This window comes from Populus alba, chromosome 5, assembly GCF_005239225.2.
Source record: "Populus alba chromosome 5, ASM523922v2, whole genome shotgun sequence".
Classification (NCBI taxonomy): domain Eukaryota; kingdom Viridiplantae; phylum Streptophyta; class Magnoliopsida; order Malpighiales; family Salicaceae; genus Populus; species Populus alba.
This window is the reverse complement of record NC_133288.1, coordinates 19,492,426-19,511,119: the sequence shown is the minus strand read 5'-3', so window position 1 is coordinate 19,511,119 and position 18,694 is coordinate 19,492,426. Positions and strand designations below refer to the sequence as shown.

The 18,694-nt window shown below is 31.0% G+C and overlaps 2 protein-coding genes across 3 annotated transcripts; one reads left to right on the top strand and one right to left on the bottom strand.

The window, feature by feature from the left end:
* The first annotated feature begins 5,395 nt into the window (after positions 1–5,395).
* On the top strand, positions 5,396–9,464 carry LOC118061727 (uncharacterized). The gene is made up of 9 exons (XM_035075273.2): positions 5,396–5,554; positions 6,086–6,264; positions 6,380–6,468; positions 6,554–6,692; positions 7,784–7,858; positions 8,037–8,158; positions 8,242–8,317; positions 8,403–8,462; positions 8,992–9,464. Exons 2-9 carry the CDS (start codon positions 6,151–6,153, stop codon positions 9,118–9,120), a joined length of 804 nt encoding a protein of 267 aa, XP_034931164.1. The 5' UTR covers positions 5,396–5,554; positions 6,086–6,150; the 3' UTR covers positions 9,121–9,464.
* Positions 9,465–14,771: 5,307 nt separating this feature from the next.
* LOC118061728 (uncharacterized) lies at positions 14,772–18,223 on the bottom strand. 2 transcript variants are annotated; one of them, XM_073409282.1, is made up of 5 exons: positions 17,930–18,223; positions 17,567–17,643; positions 16,215–16,336; positions 15,306–15,432; positions 14,772–15,251 (listed from the first exon to the last, which is right to left on the bottom strand). In XM_073409282.1, exons 1-5 carry the CDS (start codon positions 18,051–18,053, stop codon positions 14,991–14,993), a joined length of 711 nt encoding a protein of 236 aa, XP_073265383.1. In that variant the 5' UTR covers positions 18,054–18,223; the 3' UTR covers positions 14,772–14,990. The 2 variants fall into 2 exon arrangements, with proteins under 2 accessions (XP_073265383.1, XP_034931165.1); XM_035075274.2 differs by having other exon boundaries at positions 14,772–15,233; positions 17,930–18,212.
* Between the last annotated feature and the right edge of the window lie 471 nt (positions 18,224–18,694).

Genomic DNA, 18,694 nt, shown 5'->3' with positions numbered 1-18,694 from the left:
CTTTCTTCATCTTTTTAACTAACAGGCCAGTTTTGAAGGTTTGTTTCGGAATCAAAAGGCCCTAGAAATACATTTAATTCGGTAACCCTTGCACAAAAAAATTATTATTTGTAAGATATAAATTTCTTTCAATAAAAAATGAAAAAAGATTTTTACATCTAGATTTAAACTAATCAATGTACAAGATTAGTTTCTAAATAAATATAAAAATGAAACGCGCTTAGATAACATATTTCTCTCTCGATAATCCACTAATATTTACGTTTCCTTGATCTTTCGTTTGATATCTTTTTTTTTTAATTAGGATTTGAAAACTGATTTATCATATTTTGATATTCCTCTTTTCTATCATATTTTTAAAAATAAAAAAAATTAGAAAAATTGAAAGAAAAAAAAATAGAGAGTGAAGTGGCAAAGAAAAAGAGGAATCAAAATAAATATGAGACTTTAAGTACATATCCACTATAATTGTAGAATAAAAAAAGAGAAGATCATGAGATTGAAAGATAAAAATAAAGGAGATGGGAGATAAGGGATAGGAAGAAAGAGAAAGATAAGCAAAAAAAGTAGCTATAAGTAGACTAGGAGATGAGAGAAACCTGACAGAAGGAGAGAAAATGCTATTTCAAGAGGTTGCAGCTAAGAAAAAACTATGCTAAAAAAGAAAGAGAAAACCTAGGAAGAGTTGCATTTGTTTTTGTTGAATAATAAAGACCTCTTCCCTGTGATTTAAAGGAAAAAAGAGACCTCTAAATTAGTCAATCTCCGCTAGGCATTAGTCATAACTACAGATTGATTGTAATCATTTAATTTATTGTAGGCTTTCCTTGTATAAATTCACTGTGTTTCCATATAAACAGATCAGCTCCACCTCTTTTAAAGTAAGATGGTTTCCTCGCACTGTTAATTACTTACAGCAACATTATCATGGTATCAGAGCTGCCATAGATTAAGATCTTTCGATCTGTCATCTTCTTCTTCTTTTTTCATTCTTGGCAATGGCAGAAACCTTCTCTTTCAATACCATGGTCCATATGATCACCATCAAACTTTCAGCTACTAATATTTGCTTTGGAAGGGCCGGCTCATTCCCCTTCTTGATTGTCAAAACCTCCAAAGTTTTGTTGATGGATCCCTGTCACAGCCGACTGCTTCCAGTGAGAATTCTTCATCAACAAATCCAAAATTTCTGGAATGGAAATTAAGCCAAGGAGCAACAAATTCTCAGCCTACTTCTTTCCTCCCTCTCTGAAGAAGCAATGGCTGTCACGGTTGGACTTACCACGTCCCGTGATGTTTGGCTGGCTCTTGAACGTGTTTTCAGTCATGGATCAAAAACACGTGAGATAAGATTGAAGGTTGAGCTGCAACTTATGAAGAAGGGCTCGCGAACAGTTGCTTGTGTGATCAGCTGCTGGCCATTGGGCGTCCAGTGGATGAAACTGACAATTTTCAATGGTTCCTTCGTGGACTTGGTACAGATTTTTCTGGTTTCTCTTCAACACAATTGGCATTATCATCGCTACCTCGCTTCCATGACCTTTTTCAAAAGTCATTGGAATCAAACTCTTTCGCCCCTGCAGCTTTCACAGCCACACGAAACTTCTCAGGCCGTGGTTATCAATTTAGAAATCATCGATCTCGAGGGTCTCCAGGACATAATCCTGCTGGTACTGCTGCTCTATGCAAAAATAACTATGACCGGTCAGATTCTTCAGCACATCTGGCTGAAGCCTTCTAAAGTTCTTGTTCTTCAACCACTGGCTCTTCTGCATCTGATTGGTACATTGATACTGGTGCCCATAGGCGGAGGCATGGCAAAGGCTGGGGTTGGCTGTACCCTAGCTCAAGATTTTATCAAAATTTTTTAATTAGTTTTATGTAAAATAAATTTATAATTCTCAATTAAATTATCAAAAAATTTTAAAAATTTATGTGGAGCCTTCCAATATGATGCTTTAGGTTGGGTTAAAATTTCAGAATTTTTGAAGAAATTTAGAAATTTGATGAAAAATCACAATTTAATCAGTTTTACGTTATTGAACGTAATTTTTAATCCGATCATCAGATCGAGTTGAAATTTTACGAGGAATCTTAAAATATATTGAATAAAATCCAGTTAAGATTTTAGGATGAACGAAACTTGGTAGTGCTAACAAAAAAAAAGGACCATCAAATAAAAGCAAAATAACTCATTAAGAGTAAAATGATTATTTGCTATTAAAAAATAAAACAAATCAGCTCCTCCTTTCTTTTATATGTTGCTGACTGAGCAGAAGCAGAATAAAAGAAGAAAGAAAAGAAAATGCGAGAGAGAAATAAAAAAAAAGTAAGGGAAAAACATAAAAAAAAATCCATGGAAAAAAATAAAAAGTGAGAGAATAACCTTGTAAACTAACAAAGTCCAACTTATAAAATACTAATGCAGGGAAGAAACAAGTGAAGGAGGAAAGAATTAAAAGATGAAAAAAATTTAATTACTTTGTTTTCCAATTGACATGAGAATGTTATTTTATCCTGATTGAAATGTTATTACAATATCGATTCAAATTCGATTATAGATGAATTATATTCCACAAAATATCAAAGAATATAACTTTAATAATGAGTTTATTTTTATTTTCGCTTTAATTTTATGTACTTTTAAATTTATTTTTTAATATTTTGGATAGTGTATTTGAATTAAAACTTTGCTATTAATTTTAAAAATTCATGTACATGAATTAATAATTGATCTTAAAAAATATTCATATATTTATTTCATAGTTTAAAATAAAAAAAATTTCTAGCTCCGTCCTTGCTTGCTGGTGCCCTGGTCACATGACACCAGATGTGACATCGGTGGATTCTTCTGAACAACATGATGGCAAAGACACTGTTATTGTAGGTGATGGGGCCTCCTTACCAATCACTCGTACGTATTGGTTCTTCTCATTTCTTCCCAGATCCACCTTTACTCGATGTTTTGGTTGTTCCTCGGTTAACCAAAAATTTATTATCCATCAGCAAGCTTACTTCTGATCTTCATTTCAAAGTTATATTGACTCTTCTTTTGTTGTTGTTCAGAATCGCGTCACGAATCAGGTGGCGGCAACTGGAAGGCGTGATGATGGTCTTTATGTATTGGAGCGTGGTCAAGTTGCTTTTATATCTATCCTTAATAAATCTGCCCTTTAGGGCATCCTATGAAGCGAGGCATGCACGTCATGGACATGTTCATTATTCCATTATATCTTTATTAAATAAAAAAGAGCAGCTTCATCCCCGCTTCTTATTGGGTAGACGTTTTCAGTACTGCGACTTACATCATCAGGCGGTTGCCAACACCATTTCTGGGGAATATTTCCGCTTTCGAAGTTCTCTACGGTAAGGTTCCTCAATATATATCTTTCTATCTACTAGCGGTTACTCAATCTATCTTGGCTCCATTAATCTTGTTTCCTGGAGTTCTAAGAAGCAGCCTATATATAGTCTCTAGGTCCAGCTGCGAGTCTGAGTATCGCACCCTTGCATCCACTGCCGCGGCGGTCATTTGGATACAGCATCTCCTTCGCGATCTTCGTATTTCTCTCTCCAAACCACCAAGTCTCCTTTGTGATAACAGAAGTGCTCTCTTCATCAGTTCCAATCCAGTGTCTCACAAACATTCGAAGCATACTGACTTAGACTATCATTTTTTTATAGTTTTTATGTTTTTTATAATATATGTATTTTAAAAGTCTTATCTACTTTCAACAGTTGCAACCTAATTCTTTTTTTTTTTTAATTGTTGAAGAAAAAAAAATTAACATGCCCAACCTGTACATATTTATAATATTCACAAAAAAATTTATTCAACCTAATATATCTAACCCACCAAATCCAAAAAAAAATTTAACTAAATCAAGTTTATATTTTATAAAATATCCAAAATTAAATTAAATATAATTATCAATCAAAATTCGACTCATTATATCCACAAAACCCCCTGCTTCTCGTGCGTGATTGAGAAATCTTCTTATGCATCATCATCTGAAGGTTGCTTTTTGGATAGTTACATGTGTGTCTGTGGACATATATATATATATATATATATATATATATATATATATATGTTATTGTCTCTTGTCTTTTTTTTTTTTAAAAAAAAAGAAAAAGACAAAAAAGAAATGAAGATAGATGAGGGTGGTCTGGTAGAACCAAAATAATGTGACGTGTCCAACTATAGCAGGAGGGTTTGTTGGAATTTGATGTTCGAGCCACAAAAATGGAAGAAAAAACAAAAGGTTGAAAAATCGAACGTGGACCCTGAACAGACAGACAAGTGTAACCATGTCTTATGATATATAGATAACAAATGAACGCAGCTTTCTTATAACAGTGACTTGTTGAACGTTTAATGCCTTATGTGTTGTGTGTTGGCTTTTCACTAATATGTTAAAAGAATATTTGGTATTTTGGTAATTGTGATGATTTTAAGTATTTTTTATTTAGGAATATATTAAAATATTTTTTTTTATTTTTTAAAAAATTATTTTTGATATCAATACATTTAAATAATCTAAAAACAAAAAAAAATTATTTTATATAATTTTTTATTTTAAATTTTAAAAAAATATGTGATTGTATTATTAACCACTTATAGCATGAATTCTTTGGTTTTAAGTTAATTTTTAATGTGGAAAATATTATTTTTTAGATATCATTGTTTTTTATTACAAAATCAAAATAATTATTTTTAATCCCGTTATCTTTTTATATATATATATATATATATTTTAATTTTTTTTATCTTAGAAGCTAATTGAGCTGTTAAGATTGCATAATTTTTTTTCCATAAAATATAAAAAATCTAAGCAATTCTTTTGAAGCATTAAAAATTAATTGCTATTTAAATAAAAGAACTAGATTATGGTTTTTTAAAAAAAAAAAGAGAGAAGAAATTAATTAAAATATAAATTAAAAATCAATGAAAAGTAAGAAGAAAGAGAGAGTATTAATTAAAATCAATGAAAAGGAAAGAACAGAACTGACAATTCCAAGTCCACTGTAGGAACTAGGAAGCTTATTAAAGTAAGTTAGCGTAACGCGCAAGCGGGGTTTAACTCCGATTGGTCCTTTCCCTGGTTTCTCTGCACACGGTATCCTTCCCCGAACCTTCCAATCCTTCTTAATTAAGGCATCGCTTGGGAGTCAATTTTAATATGTTTTTTTTTTTTTTTAAATAAAAATTTATTTATTTTTATTTTAAATTTATTTTTTAAAATATTTAAATATATTAATATCAAAAATATTTTTTTAAAAAATATTTTTTTCAATTAAAAAAAACTTTAAAAATTAATCATACTTTCAAAACTGACGAGTGACGACTACCACACTACACCCACATCCTTCAAATAATAATTAATTTACTCTTCTAAACAACACAATAATTAGTTATTGAATTCCATCGGAAAACAAAACATAATAATAAAGAGAAACTTAAGACTCTCCCCCTCTTAGTTACCCAAACGCTTACACAGAAAACGGTTCGACAAAAGTTCGCCCGCAACATCCGGCGAGATTTCCGATTCAGGTAAAAACATCAACAACACAAAGGAAAGTCATCCTTCCTTGTTCTTCTCTTCTCTTCTCTTTATATTCACAAACACCTGTCCTTTTCTGTTTCTTTTTTTATGTCTACTTCCTTGTTCATCACACTCGTGACTGCGCGACAATCTTCTTACGTGCTGTGTTTGGAGTGATTGAGGATGTTCTTATTTTCTCTTTTTAACTATTATTTTCTGGAAAAAAAATTAAGCACAAGTGATCAATGAGAAGCAGTAGTAGTAGTAGTGAGGCAACAATAGGATTACTCTGTTTTGTTTTGTTTTGTTTTGTTTTTTTTAATCATTATTAATTAGGCTGAACAAGAAAATTGCCTGCTGATATATGATTTATTGACTCTTTTACGTGTCTCAAGTGTATGATTGACCCGTTTAATTAGGCTGAACAATAAAATTGCCTTCTGATGTTAATCTTTTTAATTTCGTTCTCACGAATTTTCTGTTTGCATAATGTAATTTGTGTTTTTTTAATCAATTTCTAATGTTAATCCGTGTTTTAGGCGGAGGAAGTGGAATTGCATTAAGGATTTTGCTTGACTCTTGGTGCTGGGATAATTTGATTGTCATGTCGATGAAATCATACCAAATTAATGCGGAGCTGCTGCTGAAGGAATATTTACTAGCTGATCCTTTGATTCCGTACACTTCTATCACAGGTGGCATTTTTGCTTGCAAGATGGTATGTTAGAATTAATCATGAATTCCTTTCCTCTATCAAAATTTACTTTTTCCTAGTATTGGTCTTGTTCCCGTCAGTTTGTATCTTTAATTGTGTGTCGTTTGCTCCTTTTTAGGTCTATGATCTTACCAGCTTGTTCAGTGCTGTTTATTTTAAGAGCTATTCCAACCTCACCAATTTGCAACGTATTGAATGGAACAACCGGTGATTGAATCTTTTCGATTAATGTTAACGTTCTTATTGCCTTATGTTTTGAATTTTTTTAATTTGGTTTCAACCATCAATGCAGTGCTATATCCACTTTCCATGCTGTTTTCATTACAACGATGTCATTATACTTTGTATTTTGCTCTGATCTCTTCTCTGATCAACCTCACGCTGGCCTTGTTACATTTCGGAGTTCTGCACTGTCTACATTTGCTTTGGGGGTAAGGATGCTCCAGATTGCTTTTATTTATCCTTAGCAGCAAGTTTATTAGCATGTTTATGCTTTAAACTGCGTTGATTTTTGGACATTTTGAGGGACGTTAGTGATGTGTCATCTCTGCAATGGTAGGCAGAATCAACATACGATTTACTTCACGCGCATCAGGGCCAAATTTTCCTTATTGTAGACCTAATAGTTCAGACATGTTAAAATATCTCAGTTACCATTGAAAATAACAGAGCAATTTCTTGTGGGAAACCACAAATAGATGGGAAATCGAGTGACAGAAAAGAGTTGATTTAACACACTATAGCCTGAACAACTTTTTCAAATTGTTGGGGAATTGTTCTGTGGATACTAATTGATGTTGCAAAATGATGAAAGTGCTGGTTATATTGATGTGCTTTTTGAAAGATTACAAAACACTCTTTTCTACCTCAGATCCTTAATTGACCACATAGTTCTCCAGAATACCCAGTTGAGTGCCCCCCCCCTCCCCGTCCCCTGTCCCTCGGTATGCTTTGATTTAAGACAATTGTTCTGCTTTGGAAAAGTTTGTTAGCTCCTGCACTTGTATACTTAACAACAGGAAAATATCGAGTCCCTTTTAGCTAATTAGCTTCTGAATGGAGAACAAAGCAAATGTTCTAAGTTATTGATTACTGCAAATCTTTACAGCATAGATTATCTTTCAACTTTTAAACACATAAATTGGATTCAAAAAGTCAACCAGGCTATTTGGTTTATTGCACAAGTAGAAGTCTTCAAGCATCTCTCTAACTTCTTTCATCTGCATTATGGTACACGTGCAAGGAAGTGATGGCATAGTTCTAAATCTTAAATTACCTTATTTATACATTTATATTGTTGATGGAGGAATTTCATTGCTTGCAAATAACCTCTTGATGGCCATTCCCGTGGCTTTAAGCAAAACCTATTTGCTATATGTAGGCGTGGCTGTTTTTACCCAATAGATTAGTCTAGCCAAAAGTCTGGATGCGCATGTCTAGACTTGCTTTTTGTTTGCCTAATAATATCATTTTCTGCTGTGTCCTGTTTCCTTCATCTCATTCTCTGATGTGATATTGACAGGTTTCTGCTGGTTATTTCATTGCTGACCTTGGGATGATTATTTGGTTTTATCCTTCTCTGGGTGGGATGGAATATGTAAGTGATTATTTTGTGCAAAGGTTAATTGACACCAATACTTTATGTTTCCTCTCTCCTCAAGCTTTGTTTAATTATTCCTTTGCAAGCACAACCTAGTTGAAAAGACATGTCAGCTAGGAAGTTGTTACTAAACTTGGAATTGATCATGGATACGATGATAACATCATCATGTCAGGTGATTCATCATTTTCTTTCCCTGGTTGCTGTGGCATATTCGATGTTGACTGGGGAGGGGCAACTTTACACCTACATGGTTCTTATCTCTGAGACAACTACTCCTGGAATCAATTTGAGATGGTAATTTTGTATTTTATAATGATTCAATGACCAACCATTGTGATTTTGTTATGGATTGTGATATTCAGCTTGGTTTTGTGAAGGTATCTTGACACAGCTGGAATGAAGAAGTCTAAAGCATATCTCTTAAACGGGGTTGTGATATTCTTCGCTTGGTTTGTAAGTGAATTGTGAATTGAAATAAACACCCATTTGGCATTACTAATTCCTAAACATGCTTGTTTAACAATAAAACTATGTGCAGGTTGCTAGGATACTCTTGTTTATCTACCTGTTTTACCATGTCTTCCTGCACCAATATCAGGTAATAACTATACCTGCAAAACTTCTCCATGTTATGATTCTGACTGTGATGCAGAATTGGGAAGCATAACTGATAAGAATTTAAAATCTCAGATTTAAAACATAACTAGTTGAATTTAATTTTGAATATAAGATCAGAACTCAAAAGATTGATCATATGCAAGGCGTAGTCGAGCTGATGAATGCAACCCACATGCATCATATTGCAAGCAACCTTTTTTTCATTATAACATAGAAGTGGTCATTTTGTGCCTCTAAAATGGGAAGGACCTGGTTTGTGTTGCTGTCAGATCTAAGGGCGTGCTTCATCATGCCATATTCCAAACAGCTTAATAACAACATAGAGAATCTTGTCGAAAAGAACACGAAAGAGAAAGCATGACTGCATTTTACTAGTATAGTAATTTCTTACAAATCGACATGATCAACAAATTTAAGATGAATGTTTGATGATTTGTGTTGGAAAGGTGAATGCTTCCTTGACGACTAAAATTTGCACGTGAATCGCTATTTTTGTTCCCTCCCCACAGGTCAAGCAAATGCACTCCTTTGGACGACTCCTGGCACTGGTAGTGCCAGTAGTGCTATCTGTCATGAATCTGATGTGGTTTTGGAAGATTTTCAAAGGAATGAAGAAAACATTAGCAAAGAGGCACTGAATAACATATCAAAACTGTAGTCGTGCAAACAAGGAAGTAGGCTGCTGCATATTCATCGGCTACTCATCTGGTGTGTTTATTTTGTGCGTTCTCACCCCCGTTACTGTGCACATGCACACTTGTAAATGGTTTTTCCACAATAGGAAGCGTTATTAAAAAAGTATATATATTCTTTTTTCTTTTTGTTTACCGTTGAATGTAGATCCAATTCTATAGAAGAAATTGAATAAAAAACTTTACTGCTCGAAGCCGTGAGTGTACAGAAACGATGAGACATGAGGACGGCAAATATGTTCATGTATTATTGGCTGGACTTTGGCAATAAAATATTAAATATTAAGGCATGTGTGAGATTATGAGCGAGCAACCCTTGATGCTATGAAATTTAAGAGAATGGTTCCTCCCTAGGCCAGAGCTTCACAGCAGCAAGGCTCTGCTCTTACTTGCATGTCTTGCCAAACCATAATTAGCAGGTGGTTTGATATACTCGTCAGGAAATAAAATCTAGTTTAGGAGCACTTGTATGAGAATAATTATTTTCTTTTTAATCCCATTACTAATAAATTAAAAGAGGTGACTGTTTTGTTGTACACCCACTTTCTATTAACCTAGAGAGAGCACCGTGCATTCACAATGTTGGTGTGTTTTGATGCGGAAAAATACGTTTTGGTTCTTATAGTTTTCTGTTTTGTTCATATTTGATCCTTGTAGTTTTAGTAGTTGTTTATATTTCAATTACAAGAACTTTATTTTTTTTACGTTTCAATCTCTAAATATTGATTTTTTTGGATTAGCACCAAGTATTTGGGCCAAGACCTGACTAAGAGGTACACAAGCCCTCGATAAGAAATTTCCAGCAAGTACATCATTGTTAATTCATGGGCTTTGCCCATGTCAGGTGGCCCATGAAAGTGTTTGCATCTGACAAAAGTCTGAACATGTGATCTTTGAACATGAACACACTATCAAGTCTTAACTCTTCTATGCTAGACTAACTACATGGGGTTTCCCTGAATATTGAGATAAGAGAGAAAGTATTTTGCTCCGCTGTAAAACAAAAATGATCTTGGTATCAATTGGTTTGCCTTAAAAAAATAAATTTATTTAAGGGGTTTGGACCTATAATAATGATGGAGTAGATTAGAATCCCTAGAATTTGTTTGGTTTCATTTGATTTCAAGAATTGAGATTGATTATAGAGTGTTTTGGAATTGAAAATACGTTAATGGGGTTTATGTGATGTTATTTTATATATATATATATAGGTGATAATAGGTTAAAATTTGGGTTTTGGATCTAAATTATTTAGACTATAATTTTTGGTGGTTGAAATATTTTATAGGCATATGACACTTTATATGCCTGGATGGACGTAGTGTTGTCTATAAAACAAGTATATGAGTTTGGGCTTGGTTCTTTTAGCCCTTCACCTTTTATTTATTTAAATTTTATATTAAAATTATTTTTAAACAAAATTACTAAAATTATATTTAAAAAATCATTTGGTTTTGTTATAATTTAATTTCAAATAATATTAGAGCTTTTAATTTATGGTAATATTAACAATTATTTTATATTTAATATATATGAATCTAGTGTGCTTATTTTTTAAAAACTGCTCATGAATATTCAATAAAAATAATTTTGTTGTTATCGTTAATTTTTATATAGTTTTCTCAAATTAATTATTCTTTTATTTTTTATACAATCATGTTAAACTTATAAAGACATTTTTTTTTCTCAACCTGCTTTTAAATCATGATAAATTTTTATAAAAAAACCATGCTTCTAATAAAAAAAAGATGTTTATGTTCAAATAAAAAGAAATACATGAATAAGGAAAGAAAGTTTTGAGTAAAGGTTTTTTTTCCTCGTCATTTAAGTCATTAGAATTCTCATGAAATATTTATTTTAATTGCCTTGAGTTTTTATTCAAAGAAATGATTGATAAAAAAATTCTTATAAAAACATGAATAAAAAAGAAGAATTTAAATTAAAGAAATATATATTTTTTAGAATTTAAATTGTTGAATTTATTTTTAATATTTATTTCAATTATAGAGAATTCAATAATTATTTTTAAAAAAGGATCATGTGACATCCAAAATCACTAGTTTATTCTTTAAAATATGTTTGAATCATGGGTTTGCACTTGATACATGCACTCTCTTATATTTAGAATTCTATACCATTATTTTTATTTTCTTTGCAACTTATTTTCTTTAGGACCATAGTCAAATACTAGATTTGTTACCTGTGCTTTATTTTAGGTAGAGCAAATTTTTTATTCTATGTAAAAAAAGTATTTGAATAAAAAATTTCAAATCTTGAGTCATTGGTTTAAGTGGTAATCTAAACAATACAAAAAGAAAATGCAACAACAATAAATAAACTAATTAAAAAAAATAAAAAAATAATAGACTTGAACCTATTGGGATTATCAAATAACCTAATCTTAACTTAATAGAAGACAAACCATAAAAAATAACAAAGAAAAATTAAAAAGAAAACATACGTTTTTTTTTTTTTAAAAAAAAAAACCTAAGTTAATCTCTCAAATCTGGTCTAATATCTAAAACTTGCAACTTATTAAATTTTAGACCCGAATTTAATTAAGAAGCTTAACTCTCAACCACTTTAATTTTAAATGATGAATTGTGGAAATATATTAATAAAAAGACTTGTAAAAGTAAAAAAAAAAATAGCAATTAAAAGAATGAGAATAAAATTTAAAAGATTAAAAAATCACAAGGGATAAAAATGCAAAACATATGTAATTTGATAGATTATTTATAGAATAAAAAATGATAGCGATGAAATTAAAACAATCATAGAGGGTTAACCCAATAGAATCAAACCAAATAAATAAGAAAACAAAAAAAAGATAAAAAATAAGAAAACATAAGCTAAAAAAAATAGAAAACCAAGTAAACTCAAGCAAACCTCCTAAACTTAGTCTAATCTCTAAGATCTACAACCTGTGAAATCCTATAATTGAATTCAATCAAGAAACTTAACTCTCAGTAAATTTAATTTTGAAGGATGAGATCAAGAAAAAAAATATTAATAAAAAAAAAACTTGCAAAAAAAAAAATAAGGATAAAAATTTGATAGGAAAAAACCCAATAAGGATGAAAAATAAATAAATAAATAAATATGATCCCATACAAAATAATTTGCAATTAAAAAAATTAGAACCAAACTTGAAAGATTAAAAAATCATAGGGGTGTGAAATTAAAAATTATTTGTAATATGATAAATTATTTACAGATTAAAAAATAATAGGGGGTGAAATAGAAAAAAAATTACAAAAGGCTAACCCAATAGAATCAAACTGAAAAAATAATAGAACAAAATTTAAAAATAAAGGATAAGAAATGAGAAAACATTAATTTAGAAAAACAAGAAAAAAAACCAATCAAACTCATCAAACCTCTTACCTGGTCTACTATTTAAAAGTCATATCTCATGAAATATTTGACTCAAATTCAATCAAGAAACCTAATTCTCAACTAATTTAATTTTGAAGAATGAGATCAGAAAAAAAAATATTAATAAAAAAAACTTGCAAAAGCTACAAAAATAACAAGGATAAAATTTGATTGAAAAAAACTCAAGAAGGATACAATTTAATGAAAAAAAAATTAAAAACAAATCTCAAATAAAATAAATAGTAATTAAAAGAATACGATTCAGATTTTTAAAGACTTAAAAGCAAACTCGAACAAATATCATAAACCTTGACAAATCTTAAAATCTTTCAATTTGTGAAACCCTGGATGCAGATTCAATCAATAAGTTTGTTATAAGTCAATTTAAAAATATCAATTTTAAAAAACTATCAAAGCAAAAAAAAAATTACAATCCAAAAAACATGGATTAAATTTGATGGAAAAAAGGGTGGAATCTTTAAACAAAACTATTTTATAAAATGATCCAAATAAAAACTTGTCAAGGCCAACAAATTAGCAATCAAAAGAACATGGATTGAATTTGATAGGAGAAAAAAAAAAAAAAGAAGGGTGAAATCACAAAACAAAATTAATTTAAAAATGACTAAAAAAATAACAATAAAAAAAATAAGAACCAAATTTGAAAGATAAAACAACAAAGATGGGTGAAATTGAAAGGGTTCACTAATTTTATAGATCATTCAAGATAAAAAAAAAATCATAATAAAAAGAAAAGAGACCAAACCTAAAGAACCATGAAATTAAAGGATTATTCTTGAAAATTTAATGAATTGATGTGAAAATCTAGATTGGGAGAGAGAGAATAAGGGGGGAAGAAATGGTCGCTGACACCAAACTATCGTAAATGGTGTACCATTTGTTATCATATCAGGTCGGAGACGCCAAAACCTTTCAAATGCTGCCCCAAAATATGATGTTTGGTGGTTGTACAGTCTCTCACTCGCTGCCAAAATAGCACGAGAGTTATCCACACAAGCTAACAATTTTTTTTTCCAGTAATATTTAATAAATATAATTTACAAAAATATCCCTTAGTATCCTTGAAATTCACAATAAAAATAAAATAAATTGACAAAAAAAAAAATCATTGGGTGAGAGTTTAATTAGTTGTGTCTTTAAGAATATCAAAGTAATTATAATATTTATATAAAAAGTAAAAATACAAAAATATCCTTGAATAGTAAGCGTTGAATTATTTTATTCAAGAGTTAAATAAATAATTTTATTATGCATTGAAAAATGCAACTATCAACATAACCTCACACAATTCTCAAAAGACATTAATGTTATGGTTAAATAAAAGATAGTTTTTTTATTTTATTTCTTGATTTTCTTATAAATTATTTTTCAATTTTATCATTTAACATATGGTTAATTTTATTTTTTTGATTTCATTTATTGATTTTATGAATTTTTGAATTTTTTTTTCAATTTTCTCTTTCACATTTGATTGATTTTTATAGTGGTCTCGAATTAATGAACATCATGATATTTGATTGGCGCTTAATTTTACGAGTTTTTTTTTGTCATAGAATTAAATAAAAAAATAATTTCAGAAAAAAAAGTTATTAAACCTAGTGGGATGTATGATCTGAATCGCGAGTTTGATAGGTTGATCTATATTCACTTAAATATATATATTTTTTTGAATTAATTTTTTTTAAAAAAAATTTCCTTTCAATATTGTGTTGATTAGAAATTGAGTTTTATATTTGTTTTTTAATTTATTTGTTTTGAGTTTATCATGGTCTTATGAAGTCACGTGTTTGGTAGGTAATTCAAGTTAACCAAGGTCGATCTAATAAGCTATTATACGTTTTTAATATTTTTAAAAATAGTATTCAATATAAACATCAGATTTTGAATTTATAATTAATTTTTTTTACTAGACGATAACAAGGTCTAAATATTTTTTTTATGTTTAAAAAATTGATTTAACATGTGAGTACTTAGAGCCGATGAACTATCTAGTGTAGTCTTATATTGTTTGGTTTGTTATGAAATATAATTGATACATTGAAGAGCAGAAAACCACAGTACCAAACACCCTTAATTACATATTAATAAGATAGCAGCATTAATTTAACCCTAAAACAAGAAAGGAGAAAACAGCTTTTACATGAAAAGAAGAGTATGAAGAGGAAATTCAAACAAAAAGATCGATAAGACAAGCCATCGACTAAATAAACAAATAACAACTGAACATTTACTTGAAAAGAAATGAAAAATCTTCTTTCATACATAAGCAATCAGTCGCTGACCAGCGTTCGATCGCTTCTTTTGATGTTCAGCTTACTAACACAATAGTTTCTGATCTATACCATGCAGTACTCGCTTTGAAATAAAAACTAATTAATCTACTAATTAATTAATTAATATATAACGGGGGATCATGTTCAGATGGTTAGGTCTAAGTTTATGCGATTCCTCCCACAGTCGAACTCTGGTATGCTTATGAAACTAGTTGTTGAATTATACTCACGTTGCTGATCGTTAATTAATGGCCATAACTCTCTTTCTTCAGCAGTACAGCACGACATCGATGGGGTGAAAGAAAGTGAGAGCTCACAGGTTTCAGCTGGTAGCCTGTCAATATTTTCTTCCATGGACATTGTACCAACAAAGCTTGTGCCTGAATCCTGCAAAGATGACACCAAATTCACAATTAATCAATAATGTAATACAGCAGGAATATATATTTTTGTATGTACCTGTTGCTCCGGGTCACCACCGTCTTCTTTTGTTTGCCGGAGTCCATTGCTTTCATCAGAAAATATATCATGTTTAGAATCAGACTTGTCACATTCCATTTGCATCAAGAACTCACCTTGTAGTAGCCTGCCATATATAAACAAACAGCATGAACAGGTGTTTGAACATAACCCAATCCATCCAAATCAAAAAAAAAAAAAATCAAAATGATGATAAGTACTCCTTGATGAAGATACGGAGAAGTTTCGTTGTTTAAAGTTCTATTGCATCTCATTTGTCACGACCTCCAGTGCCACAGAATGTGTTATAAATACTCAAAAAATCGAATTTTACTGGCAATTTATTTGAGATATAAGGGCATTTTGATAGATGTAAGGTTATTATTCGACTGCGGTTGAAACTTTTTTTTAAAAAAAAAATTAATGCCATTAGAATTCAGTAGCATTTGATGGATATATTCGATTATCTAGAGGAAATAACTCTTATAATTTAACAATAAGGAATTTTTTGGAAAACCATTAATTATGAAATAGAATTATAATAGAATTTTTTAAGTAATGCCACGAATTTAGTGAAACTTTGAAACTACGCGTTGTCATCAAATACATTAATTGTAAGTAATGAAGAGATGTTAAGCTTCTTTCCAATATCAACTATGAAAAATATCCAGAGATTGCCGTGTTATTAAGCTTTGTTATACATGATTTATTCATTAAAAAAAGTTAGTAAATTAAGGATTTTCGCATGGGATTCTTGAAGAGGGATTTTCATTCAAGAAGAAGAAGAAGAATGTTGTGTATTTCACAATTAAGGCTTTACATGTCAAACTTGTGCTCAATTTTTTATATATATATTATTATTACTACTTTTTAGCAATCAAGAACACAATAAATTAAGCATGTATTTACCTCTGAGAGGAGAAAATTGAGGAGATTCCCATGTCATCAAGCTGTGTTCTTTCTGCTTGCAGATGCTTCTTCATGGGTATTAGGACATTGATGTTTTTGGGACCCCTCATGCTTCTGTACATCTGTCAAAACCAGAGTTCAAAGATCAAGGGAAGTGCTGTTATATTCACAATCAGTATCCGGTTTAGTTTGCATTTCCTCTTGTCCTAATCTGTTCAGTGTCTAATCATGTTCACCTTTCCCCCCTTGTATTACTTATTTAAGATTGTCCACACAGAAAGAACAAAAAATCTATCATGCTATCACATGCATTTACTATAAACTTGGTCGGCATGAATGCACATGCATGTGAATCTTATATATATATATATATATAGTTCAAAAAAATAATGGGTCACAGGTTTCTTTTTTTTTTTCAAGTCCCTGTTATTGCAGTAAAATTCGGTAGATGAAGTGATAAAGCAGATCATATACGTCATTTCATGTACATTAAAGATGTGTGCGTGACCTATTTTGAATTGAGGACCTCCTTTTGCTTTAGAGATGGCAATACAGCCAGTCCAATCTCCAAAAATGAACTCTTTTTGTGTAGATTTCAGACTTGAGATATGGGAATATCATATCTGTAGCATTAACATTTAGCTACCAATCCGCACAAATAATTTGTTTGAATGGACCGACTCATCACTGATGAGCTAGCCACTAGTTTTAACTAGCTAATTAGAGGGAAGACCTTCTTCAGGTTTAGGGTTCTCATGTTCATCAATACCATGTGTGTCTCCATTAATTTGAATTAGATTCCTAGGAGTTTTACCTTGCCCAGTTCCTGTGTCTGAACATGGAACAGGCGTGAGGAGTATAGATTCCCTAGATCTTCTTCAATGATATAAAAACCTAGCTAGCTTTATATATACACGTACTATATAAATATTCCATATGCGGTATACAATTAAGCTTAATTAATTCATCTTAATTCTAAAATCAAGTTAAACATTCTATGGGACCAATGTCCAAAAAAAAAAAAAAAAAAACAGAGAGAGAATTGTGATTACTTTATTCAAATTAAAGAAATAGTTAGCTAGGTTAGCCTATATGATAGCAGAAGGACCATCCTTGATTTTAATCATGTCGCTGGGATGTGGACCTCAATTATAGCTAGCATCGCAAGCCACCATGTGCAATATTGCAAACACGTAGAAACATATATAAAATGTCTACATTAATTCCAAATCTGATGTGATGAATCCATGATGTTTTAATTCCTGTAATTCTTCCACTTAGAAGGTCTTCCTGTTTAATGATCTGCTTGTGATTTTTGTTCCTTTTAGCTGAAATGAGAGAGCCATACGTACCTGAAGATGGCTTTTGACATGAGAAATCTTCAGTTCTTTCACGCCCATCATCTGCAGAATTCGCCTAGGTGTTGCTTCTGTGCAAAATCATCAATAAACTTATCAGTACACACTGGAGAAAAAGTGCAGATCGATGCTTAACTGTATATGCATGATTGTGCCAGATTCAGTTTTCTCAGCTTTTAGGGCACCATAAAAAAGGGTTGACCATAATTTAAATGGTCTTTACATGAACTGTTTAGAATCAAAATGGTGCAAAGTACCCTTTGATCTTCCCTTGCAATTGTATTTTAAGAAGATTAAGCAGTGTCGTCTTCATGGCTTTAAGAAGCCTCAGAGACACTGCAGACCAGAAGAACTTACTGTATTTTCCACCGAGGCGTTCAACAGCTTCAACAAAATGTTCATGGAGCTCAGGAGTCCACCGGAGACGTGGATGTTCAGATTTGTTGTATTGCCTTACTCCATTTTTCCGTGATGTTTTCATTGCTGGCTATAGCTTCTATATGGTAGATCAGAATGTCTCTTTTTTTCAGAAGACTATCTGATATATACAATTATGCAGGCGGATAACGTCTACCCTTGAAATGTGAACGCATATATCTGCCTTGCAACCACACAAAATTTTAAAACAAAAAAACATATGTTTGTCAGTCTAAGACCAAAGACTTTTTTGAGCATATAATTAAGTTCCTGTTCAAACATGTTTTCTCTTTATTTATTTGTAGCAGTGAAACTCAAGATAATTTGGTAAGCTGAGCCCCCACACCCCTCGCCAAGATTCTTTTTTTTTTTTTTTGTTATATAAAAAAGATTGAACTAATTAATTACTACAAGATTTAAGAACCGGAAAAAAAACACGTATACTATATATCATATATAATTTCTTCTTATACAAGTAAACAAAACCATACCTTTTCCTTCCAGATTTCAAAGCTTAATTATTTATTATATATATATATATTTTGGAATCCAGGAGAAACAGTCGTAGATAACCTTAAATAAATCATAGTAATTGCAGTGTTCTGCTTTTTAGCAACTAATTTATCAAATGATCCACATTGTGTTCGGCCAATTGGAGTCGGCTGTTCATCCTGTGATCAGGATGCGGGATTTTTTTAAGAGTCC